The sequence below is a fragment of the Anomaloglossus baeobatrachus genome, chromosome 1 (assembly GCF_048569485.1).
Source record: "Anomaloglossus baeobatrachus isolate aAnoBae1 chromosome 1, aAnoBae1.hap1, whole genome shotgun sequence".
Taxonomy (NCBI): Eukaryota; Metazoa; Chordata; class Amphibia; order Anura; family Aromobatidae; genus Anomaloglossus; species Anomaloglossus baeobatrachus.
In genome coordinates, this window is record NC_134353.1 from 35,923,039 (window position 1) to 35,942,858 (window position 19,820).

General features: G+C 41.7%; 1 protein-coding gene across 1 annotated transcript in view; it reads left to right on the forward strand.

Moving 5' to 3' along the window:
* Positions 1-19,820, forward strand: part of ATRN (attractin) — a 189,553-nt gene that overhangs the window by 34,444 nt on the left and 135,289 nt on the right. Inside the window, 2 exon segments of the mRNA XM_075346398.1 lie at positions 2,004-2,117; positions 15,983-16,111. Coding sequence (XP_075202513.1) covers positions 2,004-2,117; positions 15,983-16,111 — 243 coding nt within the window.

Genomic DNA, 19,820 nt, shown 5'->3' on the forward strand with positions numbered 1-19,820 from the left:
AGGTAGTAACAGCCCCTGGGGGGGGGTGTGTGCAGGGGGCACATACTTTCCTCCATATAGTATATACACAGTAGGATGTGTTGCTTTGTGCCCTCTCGCTCGGGTCGCTGGGTGATGTTTGACGAGCTCTGGATTCACAAGGTAAACAACAAATATGACCGGTGCCCAAAGTCTAAAGGTGGAGGAGGGAGCGGCCGGGCCTGCGCTGCTGCGTGGTGCTGTGCACAGCTTCTTCACCCTGAGGGTGGCGGCTGTGACTGATCCTCCTGTGCAGGTGACGCCGGGGTGTAAAATCCAACCCCTCGCATCTTTTGGGTTGTATAGAACGTGCCGGTGCCGGCCATCAGCAGACAGGTCTGCCGGGTCACAGCCCCCCGCCGGTCCATGTTCACATACGTGGACATCAGCGTTACACAACCGTGCGTCACACTTTATCTCGGAGAGCGATTGCCACAATCCACACTGTAAAATGATAAAGTCATTAGCGCTGTGATACACCATGCACCATGCCGGGCGTTGTTGTGCAGAGGGCGGCGTATGACGTGAGTGCCGGGCGTCTCACCCTGTACAAAAGTGCGCCCTAAGGGGTCCTCCGCCTAATGGCGGTGTGCACAGGGGTGCATCACTACAGTTTACCGCTAATTCTGTCATGATAGTAATCCTGGACAGACTTCCAGGAAAGTGTGGCCCGACAGCTACGTGTAATCCTACAGCTCTAGCCACTGGTGCCTGTCATGGCATGCTGGGCATTGTAGTTTATAGACAGCGAGAGTGCTAAGCTGTTGTGAATGTCGTCTGTGTGGGTGCTGTTTTGACGCTCCCTCTGGTGGCCAGGAATTTTAGAGCAGCTGAATCTGAGCCTGTGACTCAGACAGGTGTCGGCGTTAATTGGGAATTGGGAAAGTCCTATTGCAGACAAGTCTGGTCTATATAGGAGAGCACTTTGTGACGTGCGGGTGCTGGTTATAATTGTATATTCCCTGTCTCTGTTCCTGTTTCCCTGAGCCAGACTTCTGCAGATAAGTCTCAGCTTTTTCTTGCTTCCTGGTTTACACCTTAGGGTGTTGTTTTTCCTTGTTTTTTTGTGTATCTGTTTCCTTGCAGGTGACGTGTTTTTTTTTTTTGTTTTTTTTTTGTGGTGAGCATGGGTGTTTCCCCTGTGCTGGCTCTCCTGCAGGAAAAGGGATTTTATCCCTGTCTAATTTGATTATTTACTCTTCTGTATTTTGTCGTCTTTTTTGGTATTTTTGTTCTCTCATTTGCAGGAGTACCTGATATAGTGGGGGTGAGGTCGTTCGACCTCTCAGGGCTATTTTTACTATCATTAGTTTGGTATTTTTCTATAGGGATTTTGCACTGACCACAATCAGTTTCACTTTCCTTTGTATCTAGCTAGTTGGGCGTCGCCTTTGCTTAATCTATTTTTCCTATCGGATATCTGTGTTTTCCTATATCACCGTAATCTTTGTATGTGGGGGGCTGTCTACTCCTTTGGGGACTTCTCTGAGGCAAGGTAGATTTGCTCATTTCTTTCTGTGAGGCATAGCTAGTTTCTTAAGCTGTGATGTGGCATCTCGGTGTTTAGGAACGCTCCACGGCTACTTCTAGTGTGGTCTGATAGTCAGGGGATTGCGGTCAGCTCAGGTTCCAACTACTCCTGTTTTCTTGGTGTTTTTTCACCAATGGTAGTTTTTCGTAATCCTCCACGGTTACCGGATCATAACACCAAGCTATGTTTAAGCCTTCAGAGGTTGTGGCGTGTAATATTAACCCCTTCCCGTTCCATCACGTGTGTGTATATGTATGCTTAGGTTTCTTACTATATGTAAAAGTAAGTATACAGGGCTGACCACCTGGTCTCACCTCCTGTAGGATTAGACGGTGCAGGGTATAAAGCACAAATGACTCAGAGAAGGTCGATATGCGTCACATTGTAAACCCTTCAACTCTGCTATACCGAGGCGAGAGCTCTACTAATAATGTGTACTGTTTATTCTCTGCAGTAACAACACCGTGCTGCGACTCCGCTTCAACCACTTCGCCACCGAGTGCAGCTGGGATCACCTGTACGTATACGATGGAGACTCCATATATGCCCCGCTGGTCGCTGCTTTCAGGTAAGTACTGGGGTAGCATGGACGACCCTTCAACGTGATATACATACGAGGGGTCGGTGTCTAGAATGAGGCTTCTGTCCTGAGCGTGCATGATCCCCGCTAGTCGCTCTCTGTGCAGTAGTCACACATGACACTTAAACAGAGCTGCTTTATCGCTTGCAGTGACTGAGAATCCGGGTCTCTACTCCACCATGCACTCAGACTCGGCACCGTACACCTGGTGGCTGATTCTCTCTAAAACCGGCAGTCATATTCTTGTATATAGGGGCAGTATTATAGTAGTTATATTCTTGTACATAGGGGCAGTATTATAGTAGTCATATTCTTGTATATAGGGGCAGTATTATAGTAGTTATATTCTTGTACATAGGGGCAGTATTATAGTAGTCATATTCTTGTATATAGGGGCAGTATTATAGTAGTTATATTCTTGTACATAGGGGGCAGTATTATAGTAGTTATATTCTTGTACATAGGGGGCAGTATTATAGTAGTTATATTCTTGTACATAGGGGCAGTATTATAGTAGTTATATTCTTGTACATAGAGGCAGTATTATAGTAGTTATATTATTGTACATAGGGGTAGTATTATAGCAGTTATATTCTTGTACATAGGGGCAGTATTATAGTAGTTATATTCTTGTACATAGGGGCAGTATTATAGTAGTTATATTCTTGTACATAGGGGGCAGTATTATAGAAGTTATATTCTTGTACATAGGTGCAGTATTATAGTAGTTATATTCTTGTACACAGGGGGCAGTATTATAGTAGTTATATTCCTGTACATAGGGGGCAGTATTATAGCAGTTATATTCTTGTACATAGGGGCAGTATTATAGTAGTTATATTCTTATACATAGGGGCAGTATTATAGTAGTTAGTTATATTCCTGTACATAGGGGCAGTATTATAGTAGTTATATTCCTGTACATAGAGGGCAGTATTATAGTAGTTTATACTCTTGTAGATATGGGGCAGTATTATAGCAGTTATATTCTTGTACATAGGAGCAGTATTATAGTAGTTATATTCTTGTACATAGAGGGCAGTATTATAGTAGTTATATTCTTGTACATAGGGGGCAGTATTATAGTAGTTATATTCTTGTATATAGGAGCAGTATTATAGTAGTTAGTTATATTCTTGTATATAGGGGCAGTATTATAGTAGTTATATTCTTGTACATAGGGGGCAGTATTATAGTAGTTAGTTATATTCTTGTATATAGGGGCAGTATTATAGCAGTTATATTCTTGTACATAGGAGCAGTATTATAGTAGTTACATTCTTGTACATAGGAGCAGTATTATAGTAGTTATATTCTTGTACATAGGGGCAGTATTATAGCAGTTATATTCTTGTACATAGGAGCAGTATTATAGTAGTTACATTCTTGTACATAGGGACAGTATTATAGTAGTTATATTCTTGTACATAGGGGCAGTATTATAGTAGTTACATTCTTGTACATAGGGGCAGTATTATAGTAGTTATATTCTTGTACATAGGAGCAGTATTATAGTAGTTATATTCTTGTACATAGGGAGCAGTATTATAGTAGTTATAATCCTGTACATAGGTGCAGTATTATAGTAGTTATATTCTTGTACATAGGAGCAGTATTATAGTAGTTATATTCTTGTACATAGGGAGCAGTATTATAGTAGTTATATTCTTGTACATAGGAGCAGTATTATAGTAGTTACATTCTTGTACATAGGGGCAGTATTATAGTAGTTATATTCTTGTACAAAGGGAGCAGTATTATAGTAGTTATATTCTTGTACATAGGAGCAGTATTATAGTAGTTACATTCTTGTACATAGGGGCAGTATTATAGTAGTTACATTCTTGTACATAGGGGCAGTATTATAGTAGTTATATTCTTGTACATAGGGGCAGTATTATAGTAGTTACATTCTTGTACATAGGAGCAGTATTATAGTAGTTATATTCTTGTACATAGGAGCAGTATTATAGTAGTTATATTCTTGTACATAGGGGGCAGTATTATAGTAGTTATATTCTTGTACATAGGTGCAGTATTATAGTAGTTATATTCCTGTACATAGGGGCAGTATTATAGTAGTTATATTCTTGTACATAGGGGCAGTATTATAGTAGTTATATTCTTGTACATAGGGGCAGTATTATAGTAGTTATATTCTTGTACATAGGAGGCAGTATTATCGTAGTTATATTCTTGTACATAGGGGCAGTATTATAGTAGTTATATTCTTGTACATAGGAGGCAGTATTATAGTAGTTATATTCTTGTACATAGGGGCAGTATTATAGTAGTTATATTCTTGTACATAGGAGCAGTATTATAGTAGTTATATTCTTGTACATAGGGGGCAGTATTATAGTAGTTATATTCTTGTACATAGGGGCAGTATTATAGTAGTTATATTCTTGTACATAGGGGGCAGTGTTATAGTAGTTATATTCCTGTACATAGGAGCAGTATTATAGTAGTTTATACTCTTGTACATAGGGGGCAGTATTATAGCAGTTATATTCTTGTACATAGGAGCAGTATTATAGTAGTTATATTCTTGTACATAGGAGGCAGTATTATAGTAGTTATATTCTTGTACATAGGGGCAGTATTATAGTAGTTATATTCTTGTACATAGGAGCAGTATTATAGTAGTTATATTCCTGTACATAGGAGCAGTATTATAGTAGTTTATACTCTTGTACATAGGGGGCAGTATTATAGCAGTTATATTCTTGTACATAGGGGGCAGTATTATAGTAGTTATATTCTTGTATATAGGGTCAGTATTATAGTAGTTTATACTCTTGTACATAGGGGCAGTGTTATAGTAGTTATATTCCTGTACATAGGAGCAGTATTATAGTAGATGTATTATAGTAGTTATATTCTTGTACATAGGGGGCAGTATTATTGTAGTTATATTCCTGTACATAGGAGCAGTATTATAGTAGTTTATACTCTTGTACATAGGAGCAGTATTATAGTAGTTATACTCTTGTACATAGGGGGCAGTATTATAGTAGTTATATTCTTGTACATAGGTGCAGTATTATAGTAGTTATATTCTTGTACATAGGGGCAGTATTATAGTAGTTATATTCCTGTACATAGAGGGCAGTATTATAGTAGTTTATACTCTTGTACATAGGGGCAGAATTCTCACCTGACTGTGATTTCTCAGTGTAAGGCTGGGGCCACACGGGGAATACTGCGATGCTCGCATGACACTGGGCTCACGCTGGCAGCAAAGCAGGAGCTGAGTATCATGCGAGTGTCTCCTCGACTGAGGTCTGATCGTGCGAGCGGAACTCACCTGCGGGCACTCAGGAGGGGAGGGATTTCTCTCCCTCTCTCCTCCGTTGCTGGCTATTTGCATTCTCGCCCTGCACTCGTGTTATACCGGTGTAATGCGAGTGAAGTGCGATTTTTTTTTTTTTTTTTTTTTTTTTTTTTTTTTTTTTTCTTTTTCTCGCCCCATAGACTTGAATAGGTGCGAGAAAAACCTAAATCGCATTGCACCCGCAGCACGCTGCGATTGTTTCCTTGGTCCGCTTAGGGCTGAGAAAATAATGGCTCATGTGCGCTGACACACAGGCGAATATTGGTCAGAGTGGAATGCGATGTTTTATTGCACTGATTTTCGTACTATGTGACTGAGGCCTAATATTGTGGTTAAAGGAAGTGTTTTTCAGCCCACCTGTTCCCTACTCCTTTATATTCCAGGGTGCTCGCAGTTCTCCGGCTAGTCCACAGCCGTATAGCAGAAGTTAGGAAGGAGCAGATTAGAACTCGGCACCAATTCCATAAAAAAATCTTTGATCCTTTATTGAAGAAAGTATGCTTTAAAATCCCAGCCAGAACCGCCCAGTGCAGGAGGACAGACAGGGTGAACTTTACGCGTTTAGCACTGAGTGCATAAAAACAGAGGAGACTTATGATATATATTATAGTAATAGATTTTTTTTACCACTTTTATGAATTTCTTTGTGTTTTTGAATACTTGAGTTCACGGTAACTTCACTTCCTCGGGGAATTCTTTGCTTTCTTTGGACTGATTGTCGTCCTTCTTCGCATTTTTCATACCTTTTACATAACCCACTTGTAAATTTCTGCTGGTAGTCCTCAAAAACAAAAGGTTTTCCCCGCCCCGCTGTCAGATATGTCAATTTACTGCTGAGTTCTTAAAGGGACAGTACACACTGAACTGAAAAAGAAAAAAATCAGTGAGAGATAATCTGTCTGCAACATCTGTATGTTCACCAAACGTTCTCACCTAAATCCTACAGGAAACGAACGATTATCGGCTGCTTATGTTTTTGTTTGTTTTTTTGTCTCCTGAGCAGCTTCGTATCGGAGGTTTAGGTGAGGGGCGGAGCTTAATCTTATTGCAGAGGGGAGAGGTTCCTGCTGCAGCTAGTGGCTCAATTTTGTGTGTGTATTTTCTATACCTCGAATTTAACCATTTTACTGTCCCAAGAAGTGCCACCTCCCACAGCAAACAGCACTCCGAATATAGCAGATAATAAAACATTATGCATCTACAATATAAAAAAAAAAACAAACTTATTTTAAGTAAAGATTTGCAATTAAGTTAATCAAAATTTTCCCACAGACCATAAAAAATACTTTTCCCAATGCAAAAGTAAAGATCTAAAAGAGATTGAAAAGAAAAAAAAAACTTATGTCTTCACTGGATGCATTAAAATACCATCTATCAAAATATAAAATGATCCTGTATAATAAGCCCCATTAAAGCAGAAAAAGAAATAATAAAATTGTTGTTTTTATCACTGCATTTTGGGTTGGAAGATGAAGGGGCTAAAAACACAATAAAAGGTGATCAAAACTTTTATTAACCCCAGAAAGGAGTCAATATCTATATATATAATTGCCTTATTCTGTCTGTCTGTCTGTCTCTGTCTGTCTGTCTGTCTATCTGTCTGTCTGTCATGCTCCGAAATTGTGTCCTTACGGTGACACAAAGCTGATTGGCCGCTGGGCTCGCCATGGCCCCGCCCCCCCACACTGATTGGCCTCTCGCCCCGGCTCTCTGCAGGCCCCGCCCCCCTCACGCAATGCACGCTCGCTCTGGCCGCCCAACTGACACGGGGCTCCGATTCCCAGGTGAGTACACACATCAGATCACACTCACTCTCACACTCACTCTGACACACACCTCACACATCACAACATGCTGGGATATCGCTTGCTTCTACACCGGCTCCGTCAGGATCCCGGCAGCGCCAGACATAACCTTGCGATGCTGGGATCTTAACGGAGGCCGTGAAAGCTGGTAACCATTATACACATCGGGTAACTAAGGTCCCTTAGTTACCCGATGGGTATCATAGTTACCAGTGTACACCGGCTCACGCTCACTCTCACACACACCTCACACACACATCACATCGCATCCACACATCAAGGTCCTGCAGCTGCGGAACATACATAACATAACAGCACACACACACACACAAATCAGATCACGTTTGGGAGTGCGCAGCATGGCGGATGGAGCACGTTTGGGAGTGCGCAGCATGGCGGATGGACCACGTTTGGGAGTGCGCAGCATGGCGGATGGAGCACGTTTGGGAGTGCGCAGCATGGCGGATGGACCACGTTTGGGAGTGCGCAGCATGGCGGATAACCACGTTTGGGAGTGCGCAGCATGGCGGATGGAGCACGTTTGGGAGTGCGCAGCATGGCGGATGGAGCACGTTTGGGAGTGCGCAGCATGGCGGATGGAGCACGTTTGGGAGTGCGCAGCATGGCGGATGGAGCACGTTTGGGAGTGCGCAGCATGGCGGATGGAGCACGTTTGGGAGTGCGCAGCATGGCTGATGGAGCACGTTTGGGAGTGCGCAGCATGCCGGATGGTGCACGATGGGGAGTGCGCAGTATGGCGGATGGAGCACGTTTGGGAGTGCGCAGTATGGCGGATGGAGCACGTTTGGGAGTGCGCAGCATGGCGGATGGAGCACGTTTGGGAGTGCGCAGCATGGCGGATGGACCACGTTTGGGAGTGCGCAGCATGGCGGGTGGAGCACGTTTGGGAGTGCGCAGCATGGCGGATGGAGCATGATAGGGGGTGCGCAGCATGGCGGATGGAGCACGTTTGGGAGTGCGCAGCATGGCGGATGGAGCACGTTTGGGAGTGTGCAGCATGGCGGATAGAGCACGATGGGGAGTGCGCAGCATGGCGGATGGAGCACGTTTGGGAGTGCGCAGCATGGGGGATGCAGCACGATGGGGAGTGCGCAGTATGGCGGATGGAGCACGTTTGGGAGTGCGCAGCATGGCGGATGGACCACGTTTGGGAGTGCGCAGCATGGCGGATGGAGCACGTTTGGGAGTGCGCAGCATGGGGGATGCAGCACGATGGGGGGTGCGCAGCATGGGGGATGGAGCACGATGGGAGGTGCACACCTCCCCCCAACACACACACACACGCGCGCACTGCACAACACACACACACTAGGAATCACAAACAACGCCCTACACAGACACCCACACACACAGACAACGCTGCACACACAAATATACGCACATACTGCACAACACACACATTGCTCAAAACATACCTCCCCCAAAACACACCACACACACAAACCGCACAACACACACACACAACGCTACAGACACACAGCGCTCCACAAACAACGCAACACACATACAACACCGCTCTCACCCCCCTCGACACTCAGAACATGTACAGCGCCCTACACAAACACTTGGTAACTACACACAACAACATCTATATATATATATATATATAACAAAAATCATACATGAACTACACAATACGTAAATTCTAGAATACCCGATGCGTAGAATCGGGCCACCTTCTAGTGATATATATATATATATATATATATTTGTGTGTACATATGTATATGTGTAAAAAAAAAACAAAACAAGAAGCCAGCACCAAATGTGCACTTCAGCACTAAACTTTCCAAACTGTACTTATTATAAAAATTTTTGAGATTTTTGGCAAAAAATTGCAATTTCTTGAGCTGCCACGTCACGGCAAATCTCATTAGAGGCAGTCCTACACTAAAATATTGTTATAAAATGTGCCATACGGCCTCACATATGAATAGTAGAACTGCTCTCAGCAGCACTCACCTGGTCTATTTCAATCCCGTACCCATGACTGAGTCACGGCTGTGGGCGGGACAGGTCCAAGCAAATGCTGCATGAAGTAAATAGCCTGTGGACAAGGCCTGATGACTTAATGTGAACAGTCACCAGCCGCCAAAATCCAGACAGATGGAATACATCCCAAATTGGGGTGCATAGCAAGGTGGAGGTCAACCACCGACCAATTCAATGAAGAAAAAACAAAAAGCAGCACCAAATGTGCACTACAGCACTAAACATTCCAAACTGTACTTATTATAAAAATTTAGTTTTAGTTTTTTAGTAAAAGTTTTTGGCGGCTGGTGACTGTTCACATTAAGTCAATTTATAACCAAAACAAATGAGAAACTAGGAGTGTTAGTGCAAGAAAACCAGAAAACGAAAAAACAAACTCCTAAAAGCAATATTTTATTATTATATAGTATTAAAAATGCTTAAAAATACAGAGCATAATAACTCTTATATTATCACAGTAGTAAAATGGTCACGTGAGGTGGATGGGAGGACAAGAAAGGTGAAAGCCAACTAGTGAGAAAAGGAGCGCTGTTTATCTCAACACTCAAAACTGAGCTCTAGGTAGCATGACTCCAATCCTTATAATTTTTCAATTCGAATAGCCTATTGTCCTAAGGGATATATAGAAGGGGATAATCTATCCCTCCCTTTCACCTACCTAACAGCGGAGGTGCACCATAAAGTATTGGGTACCCCCCGCTCCTCGTCGGCTTTCCCTATTCTGTCCCTTCGACCCGCAAGTCGCAAGAAAACCCACCACCAAGAATGGAAGGTGCACAGTAGTCATAGGGTCATTATCATAATATGGTTACCTAAAAAAATTTAGGCTTTTGCTGCCTGGTGCACCACGGTCATTATACCTGGAGCACGAGCGGGTAACACCTGCCAGACGACATGCCCACTACTAAAGGCCACTTCTTAGTCAAATAGCCCTTACACAGCCTGGAGGTGTGTTTGGGGTCATTGTCCTGTTGAAAAATAAATGATGGTCCAACTAAACACAAACCGGATGGAATAGCACGCCGCTGCAAGAAGCTGTGGTAGCCATGCTGGTTCAGTATGCCTTCAATTTTGAATAAATCCCCAACAGTGTCACCAGCAAAGCCCCCCCACACCATCACACCTCCTCCTCCATGCTTCACGGTGGGAACCAGCCATGTAGAGTCCATCCGTTCACCTTTTCTACAACGACACGGTGGTTGTATCCAAAGATCTCAAATTTGGACTCATCAGACCAAAGCCCAGATTTCCACTGGTCTACTGTCCATTCCTTGTGTTCTTTAGCCCAAACAAGTCTCTTCTGCTTGTTGCCTGTCCTTAGCAGTGATTTCCTAGCAGCTATTTTACCATGAAGGCTTGCTGCGCAAAGTCTCCTCTTAACAGTTGTTCTAGAGATGTGTCTGCTGCTAGAACTCTGTGTGGCATTGACCTGGTCTCTAATCTGAGCTGCTGTTAACCTGTGATTTCTGAGGCTGGTGACTCGGATCAACTTATCCTCCGCAGCAGAGGTGACTCTTGGTCTTTCTTTCCTGGGGCGTTCCTCATGTGAGTCAGTTTCTTTGTAGCGTTTGATGGTTTTTGCCACTGCACTTGGGGACACTTTCAAAGTTTTCCAAATTTTTCGGACTGACTGACCTTAATTTCTTAAAGTAATGATGACCACTCGTTTTTCTTTACTTAGCTGCTTTTTTGTTGCCATAATACAAATTCTAACAGTGTATTCAGTAGCACTATCAGCTGTGTATCCACCAGACTTCTGCACAACACAACTGATGGTTCCAACCCCATTTATAAGGCAAGAAATCCCACTTATTACACCTGGCAGGGCACACCTGTGAAGTGAAAACCATTTCCGGTGACTACCTCTTGAAGCTCATCAAGAGAATGCCAAGATTGTGCAAAGCAGGAATCAAAGCAAAAGGTGGCTACTTTGAAGAACCTAGAATATAAGACATGTTCAGTTGTTTCACACTTTTTTTTTATCAAGTATTTCATTCCACATGTGTTAATGAGAGACAGATATATATATATATATGTATGTGTGTGTATATATGTATATATATGTATATGTGTGTGTATATATAGATATAGATAGAGATGGAGAGATATAATATTTACTATATATATATATATATATATATATATATAGATAGATAGATAGATAGATAGATAGATAGATAGATAATATATATATAGATAGATATAATATATATAGATAGGTGTGTGTGTATGTGTATATATATATATATATATATATATATATATATATATATATATATATATATATAGTGTATGTATGTATATATGTGAGAGAGACAGATATATATGCATATGTGTGTATATATATCTATCTAATATAGATAGATAGATGAGTGTGTGTGTATATATAGATGGATATAGATAGATGTGTATGTGTGTGTGTATGTGTATATATATGTACATATATATATATATATATATAATTATAGACAGACAGACAGAGATATATATATATATATATATATATATATATATATCACACACACATACATACATCTATCTATATCTATGTATATATTATATCACACACACATACATACATCTATCTATATGTATATATATCTGTCTGTCTATAACATATATATATATATATATACAGTGCCTACAAGTAGTATTCAACCCCCTGCAGATTTAGCAGGTTTGATAAGATGCAAATAAGTTAGAGCCTGCAAACTTCAAACAAGAGCAGGATTTATTAACAGATGCATAAATCTTACAAACCAACAAGTTATGTTGCTCAGTTAAATTTTAATAAATTTTCAACATAAAAGTGTGGGTCAATTATTATTCAACCCCTAGGTTTAATATTTTGTGGAATAACCCTTGTTTGCAATTACAGCTAATAATCGTCTTTTATAAGACCTGATAAGGCCGGCACAGGTCTCTGGAGTTATCTTGGCCCACTCCTCCATGCAGATCTTCTCCAAGTTATCTAGGTTCTTTGGGTGTCTCATGTGGACTTTAATCTTGAGCTCCTTCCACAAGTTTTAAATTGGGTTAAGGTCAGGAGACTGACTAGGCCACTGCAACACCTTGATTTTTTCCCTCTTGAACCAGGCCTTGGTTTTCTTGGCTGTGTGCTTTGGGTCGTTGTCATGTTGGAAGATGAAATGACGACCCATCTTAAGATCCTTGATGGAGGAGCGGAGGTTCTTGGCCAAAATCTCCAGGTAGGCCGTGCTATCCATCTTCCCATGGATGCGGACCAGATGGCCAGGCCCCTTGGCTGAGAAACAGCCCCAAAGCATGATGCTGCCACCACCATGCTTGACTGTAGGGATGGTATTCTTGGGGTCGTATGCAGTGATATCCAGTCTCCAAACGTCACGTGTGTGGTTGGCACCAAAGATCTCGATCTTGGTCTCATCAGACCAGAGAACCTTGAACCAGTCTGTCTCAGAGTCCTCCAAGTGATCATCAGCAAACTGTAGACGAGCCTTAACATGACGCTTTGAAAGTAAAGGTACCTTACGGGCTCGTCTGGAACGGAGACCATTGCGGTGGAGTACGTTACTTATGGTATTGACTGAAACCAATGTCCCCACTGCCATGAGATCTTCCCGGAGCTCCTTCCTTGTTGTCCTTGGGTTAGCCTTGACTCTTTGGACAAGCCTGGCCTCGGCACGGGTGGAAACTTTCAAAGGCTGTCCAGGCCGTGGAAGGCTAACAGTAGTTCCATAAGCCTTCCACTTCCGGATGATGCTCCCAACAGTGGAGACAGGTAGGCCCAACTGCTTGGAAAGGGTTTTGTACCCCTTGCCAGCCTTGTGACCCTCCACGATCTTGTCTCTGATGGCCTTGGAATGCTCCTTTGTCTTTCCCATGTTGACCAAGTATGAGTGCTGTTCACAAGTTTGGGGAGGGTCTTAATTAGTCAAAAAAGGCTGGAAAAAGAGATAATTAATCCAAACATGTGAAGCTCATTGTTCTTTGTGCCTGAAATACTTCTTAATACTTTAGGGGAACCAAACAGAATTCTTGCGGTTTGAGGGGTTGAATAATAAATGACCCTCTGAAAAAACTCTTCACAATTTAAAAAAAAAATAAAAAAAGAAATAACATTCTTTTTTGCTGCAGTGCATTTCACACTTCCAGGCTGATCTACAGTCTAAATGTCACAATGCCAAGTTCATTCCGAATGTGAAAAACCTGCTAAATCTGCAGGGGGTTGAATACTACTTGTAGGCACTGTGTATATGTATATATATATATATATATGTGAGACAGATATATATATATATATATATATATATATATATATATATATATATATATGCATATATGTGTGTGTATATAGATATAGATATAGATATAGATATAGATATAGATATAGATCTATATCTATATATGTGTGTATGTATGTGTGTATATAGATATAGATATATATAGATACACATATATATAGATAGATAGATATAGATATAATATATACCATATATATATATATACGGTATATATTATATCTATCTATCTCTATATATATATATATTATATATATATAATATATATAAAATGACAGACATATATAGAGAGACAGGCATATATGTGTATCTATATATATATATATAATATATATATATATATATATATATACAAATATATATGTGAGACAGATATATATATATATATATATATATATATATATATATATATATATATATATAATGCATATATGTGTGTGTATATAGATATAGATATAGATATAGATATAGATATAGATCTATATCTATATATGTGTGTATGTATGTGTGTATATAGATATAGATATATATAGATACACATATATATAGATAGATAGATATAGATATAATATATACCATATATATATATATATATACGGTATATATTATATCTATCTATCTCTATATATATATATATATATATATATATATATTATATATATATAATATATATAAAATGACAGACATATATAGAGAGACAGGCATATATGTGTATCTATATATATATATATAATATATATATATATATATATATATATATATATATATATATATATATATATATATATATATATATAGATATAGATATAGATATGTGTGTGTATGTATGTGTGTATGTGTGTATATAGATAGAGAGAGAGAGATAGAGATATATATATATATATATATATATATATATATCTATATATATATTTATTTATATATTTATATTTGTGTGTGTGTGTTTTATTTTCTATATTACGTACATATGTAAAAACAATTTTTAAAAATGACTATTGTATCCGGGGACTTGAACCTGTGATCATCTGATTGCTTGTACTGTACTCAGCCATGCTATAGTATTAGTGTATGGTGAAAATCACAGTCTTCTGGGAACTTCAGCCACAGACTGGTCTTCACAGCCAACCAGTCATTGCACGAGGGGCTGTCGGTGAAGCTGTGGCAGCAGTAGCAACCCATCTGCATCCCAGAATTGTGATGCTTGGGGCTGTTGGCTGTGTGGAGCTTCACCTCCCCTGAGCTGCTTGATGTGAATGCATTAAGCAGACTAAGAGCAGTGATTGTTAAAGGTAGATGATGGCTGAATAACCCAGCCATCATCTGCACTAAATGGTGCAGGCTCAGCTCCTGTGCCCGCATAAAAGAAATGGACCTGACATTTTAATGCACGAGAAAGGGGTTAAAGAAAACTTTTCACTAGATTATTTAAATCAAAGTGGAGTATCTCCTCCAGTTGCTGCTCCACCGATTCCAAAACTGTTTTTCTTTTTCTTCTGTGCCTCTCTGTTCCAAAATTGTGTCCCCTAGTAATAAAGAAAGTGTAAACATGGGCGTAAAGCACAGGACTTCTCTGTGGGTGTTTGCCTTTTCTCCTCTGTCGGCCAATCAGAACACAGCCACACCCACTTGGAAAAAAAGAAAATTAGCATCTTTATTAGCAGGGGGCTGACGGACACAAAATAAAAGTAAACTGTTCCGGAATCCTTTAGTCAGCGGCAGTTGGAGGAGATTCTCAGTTTAAATTAAAAAAATAATTCTTTAACCCTTGACTGACATTGGCCGTACTTGTAGGGGAGGAGCTGAGCCCGCCCCATTCCCGGCAGGCGCCGGCTGCGTTACTCAGCTGTCATCTTTATTACTAGGAGACATAACTTTGGAATGGAAAGGCGCAGAAGAAAACGAAAAACTGCGCCGCAATTGGAGGAGATGCGCAGTGTAGATGGGGGGGATTGTCCCTGCTTGCCAGACCACCATAACATCTACTGTAATGAGCTTTCTGACATGCGCCGTCCATATCATTTACTATTTATGCCTAGCTTGTCTGAACGATACCCGTGACGGTGAGGATGAGACGCTCGTTTGCGGTTTTATTACCATGGCGTCTCCTTCCAGGGCCAAATAAGTGGCCTAGTCTCTGTTTTTTAAATATACTATGCAAAAAAATAAATAAAATAAACCCCCTGCTTGCTGTCAGTGTATAGAAATTCGCTGCTTGGGCAGGTGCGGGGCTCGTTTCAGCGTGTCGACTCATTTGGGAGAAATCATTGCTGCAAAATTTAGTCTGCAAGCAGAGGGAGAAACTGATACAAAAAGCAGATTAGTAATATGCGTGAGGTTTTATATTCGTGACTTTGTGCTGGAAAACATTTATAAACGCAGAATTATTATTATTTTTTTTTTTTTTTTTTTTTTTTGCAGTGGACTCATTGTTCCCGAAAGTGAAAGCAACGAGACTGTCCCGGAGGTGGCCACCACGTCCGGATACGCACTATTACACTTCTTCAGCGACGCGGCCTACAACCTGACCGGCTTTAATATCAGCTACAGGTATAAAGAAAACCAAATACACAATCGTGACGTGATAACACTTCCGGTCACTGTGTGGTCCCGTCCTGCGGCACTCCCATCATGCCTTGCAGTTTGCTCTGACTACATTAGTTTGTCGTGGCATGCTGGGAGTTTTCCACGTTGCTGCCCCCTGCAGCAGGCCATGCGTAAGGTTGGCCGTAACCGACTGCCATCTCCCCTGACTTGTCCATAAACTTGTATCACGGAGAGGTGAAGGTGACACTTCTGAGTATCTCCCGACACCTCTTAAAATCTTTCATGTCCAATGAATTTTCTTAGGCGTCAATTATTAGGAGACCCCCAGATCCTTGTATTGTGACTGTCTGTCTACGGTGATGTCTGTGATACGTGGGGACTTAATCCATGACCTATAGGTTTCGTTGAGGTGGTCGTAGAGCTGATTTTAGAAAATGCTTAACCCGTTGTTCTTGTGTCAATAACCTCAACTGCAATTGTCACATGACCGCTGCAGCCAATCATTGGCCTTTGATGATGCATGTTTGCCAAGTCATCATGGAAATCATTGATTGGCTGCAGTGGAACTGGGATAATCACTGGCCTCGGGTAATACATGCATATTCACCAATTGATCACTGAGGTCATTGATTGATTGCAATGGTCACGTCACAATCACAGGCCGCAGGTGATCTGTTTTACGTTTGGCAAATAATCATTGATGTGAATGATTGGTTGCAGTGTGAGAAAGAAAGTAATGAGGGCACCACAAATGGTAAATACTGGGATCAATCCAAAAAACACACCTGAAATTACAGAACCATATAGAAGAAGCAAGAGGGTGTGTAATAATTGGGATCACCAAAATAGAAAATATTCAATCAATTTTTATTAGCCAAAAAACACCAACATAGAGTTAAAAGCATTTAAAATACACAAGTGTTCAACACATACAGGGGCTTGTGTTATGATCCGGAACCATGGAAGACCACCATAAATCATTGGTAAAAAGTGACAAGAGCATTGGCAACTAATCTGGCCGCCATCCCCTTACTAACCATCAACACTAGAAATAGCCGAGGGGTGAAGTAACATCCTATGCACCGCGAACCCATCCGGAGAACTAACTATCCTAAAGGAACGAAAGATGAATAACTCTCTGCCTCAGAAAATAGACAAGAATAACAAGCCCCCCACATTCAAAGACTGCGGTGATATAGGAAAACACAATACACAGATAGATGATAGGATTAGCAAAGGTGAGGCCCCACTAACTAAATAGGACAGGACAGGAAAGGGGCTGATGGTGGCCAGAGAAAAACCCTGCAAAATCCAAATTCCTGATAGTACAAAAAGCCCTTAGATCACTAGATCTGAACTCCGTCCTATACCAGGCGCTCTTGTCATACCAATGAACAGAAAACAAGAACCATTACAAATTCAAGAAGTAACAAACACATGGACTAATGGGAGCAATACTCCAAACATAGCTGCAGGGAGCTTCCCAGCTAAGCAACTGAGAGGGAAGATTCCTGCATGCAAATAAACTGAAAACAACCACAGCAAATGACAAACTCAGATAAGAGCAAAAAGAACAAAACAAGAAATAAAGAGCAAAGCACTTATCTGGGGTAGATGTAGCAGGATGAAGCAGGCTGGTGACCAAAGAACAACTGACATCCGGCATAGCCTGCTAGCAGACCAGGGTTTAAATAAGCAGAGAGTTAGCAATGGAAACGCCCATTGCTCAACACACCTGGTCTCTGACCAAACCATTCCTGGCCACAAGAGGGAGCCTCACAGCAGAAAAAGCATAACTGACATCAACAACAGGCTTGCCTATAATAAGACAAAAGCCCCACAAGTCACCCCCTCCATATGAATAAGTAAGACGCTATATATTAATTAGAAAGGCAAAGCCTCAATACTGATAGATGGACATCAGCAGAAAAACAAGCAAAATGCACCAAAAACATACATAATCGTACATAAGATTTCATAAATACCACATGGACCGGGTAAAAAGGTGCAGCGAAATTCAGAAAGCAGGAGCAGGTTCTGCAATCACAAAGGAGGCAGCCATACAGGAGGGAGGACAAGAAGAAACCCCCCCTCATATATACATACATACATATACATATTATTATTATTATTTATTATTATAGCGCCATTTATTCCATGGCACTTTACAGTGAAAGAGGGTATACGTACAACAATCATTAACAGTACAAGACAGACTGGTATAAGAGGAGAGAGGACCCTGCCCGCGAGGGCTCACAGTCTACAGGAGGAGAGGACCCTGCCCGCGAGGGCTCACAGTCTACAGGGAATGGGTGATGGTACAATAGGTGAGGACAGAGCTGGTTGCGCAGTGATGTACTGGACTGAGGGCTATTGTAGGTTGTAGGCTTGTTGGAAGAGGTGAGTCTTGAGTTTCCTCTTGAAGCTTTCCACGGTAGGGGAGAGTCTGATATGCTGTGGTAGAGCGTTCCAGAGTATGGGGGAGGCACGGGAGAAATCTTGTACGCAATTGTGGGAAGAGGAGATAAGAGAGGAGTAGAGAAGGAGATTTTGTGAGGATCTGAGGTTGCGCGCGGGTAGGTACCGGGAGACTAGGTCACAGATGTAGGGGGGAGACAGGTTGTTCATGGCTTTGTATGTCATGGTTAATGTTTTGAAGTGGAGTCGTTGGGCGATGGGAAGCCAGTGAAGCGATTGGCAGAGTGGTGAGGCTGGGGAGTAGCGATGGGAGAGGTGGATTAAGCAGGCCGCAGAGTTTAGGATAGATTGGAGGGGTGCGAGAGTGTTGGAAGGGAGGCCAGAGAGCAGGAGGTTGCAGTAGTCGAGGCGGGAGATGATGAGGGCATGCACTAATGTTTTTGCTGAATCTTGGTTAAGGAAAGCACGGATCCGGGAGATATTTTTGAGTTGTAGTCTGGATGAGGTGAAGAGGGCTTGAAGGATAGAGCAGAGTCGAGGGTTACTCCAAGGCAACGAGCTTGTGAGACTGGGGAGAGCGAGCAACCATCAAGTTTGATGGAAAGGCTTCTTGGATGGGATGAGTGAGGAGGAGGAGGAAAGACAATGAACTCTGTTTTGTCCATGTTAAGCTTTAGGAATCGCACAGAGAAGGATGAAATAGCAGAGAGACATTGTGGGATTCTGGTTAGTAGGGAGGAGATGTCAGGTCCAGAGAGGTAGATCTGTGTGTCATCGGCATAGAGATGATACTGGAAGCCGTGGGACTCTATGAGCTGTCTCAGGCCGAAGGTGTAGATGAGAACAGCAGGGGTCCAAGAACTGAACCTTGGGGGACACCGACAGATAGGGGGCGAGATGAGGAGGTGGTGTGAGAATGGGAGACGCTGAAAGTTCGGTCGGTTAGGTATGAGGAGATCCAAGATAGGGCCAAGTCTGTGATGCCCAGAGATGAGAGAATCTGTAGTAGGAGGGAATGGTCTACTGTGTCGAAGGCAGAGGACAGGTCCAGGAGGAGGAGGATAGAGTAGTGTCGCTTGGCTTTGGCGGTTAGTAGATCATTTGTGACTTTGGTTAGGGCAGTTTCAGTAGAGTGTTGAGGTCGGAAGCCAGATTGTAGCTGGTCAAAGAGGGAGCAGGAGGAGAGGTATGGGGACAATTCAAGATGGACATGCTGTTCCAGTAGTTTTGAGGCATAGGGGAGAAGGGATATGGGGCGATAGTTTGACACAGAGGAAGGGTCAAGGGAGGGCTT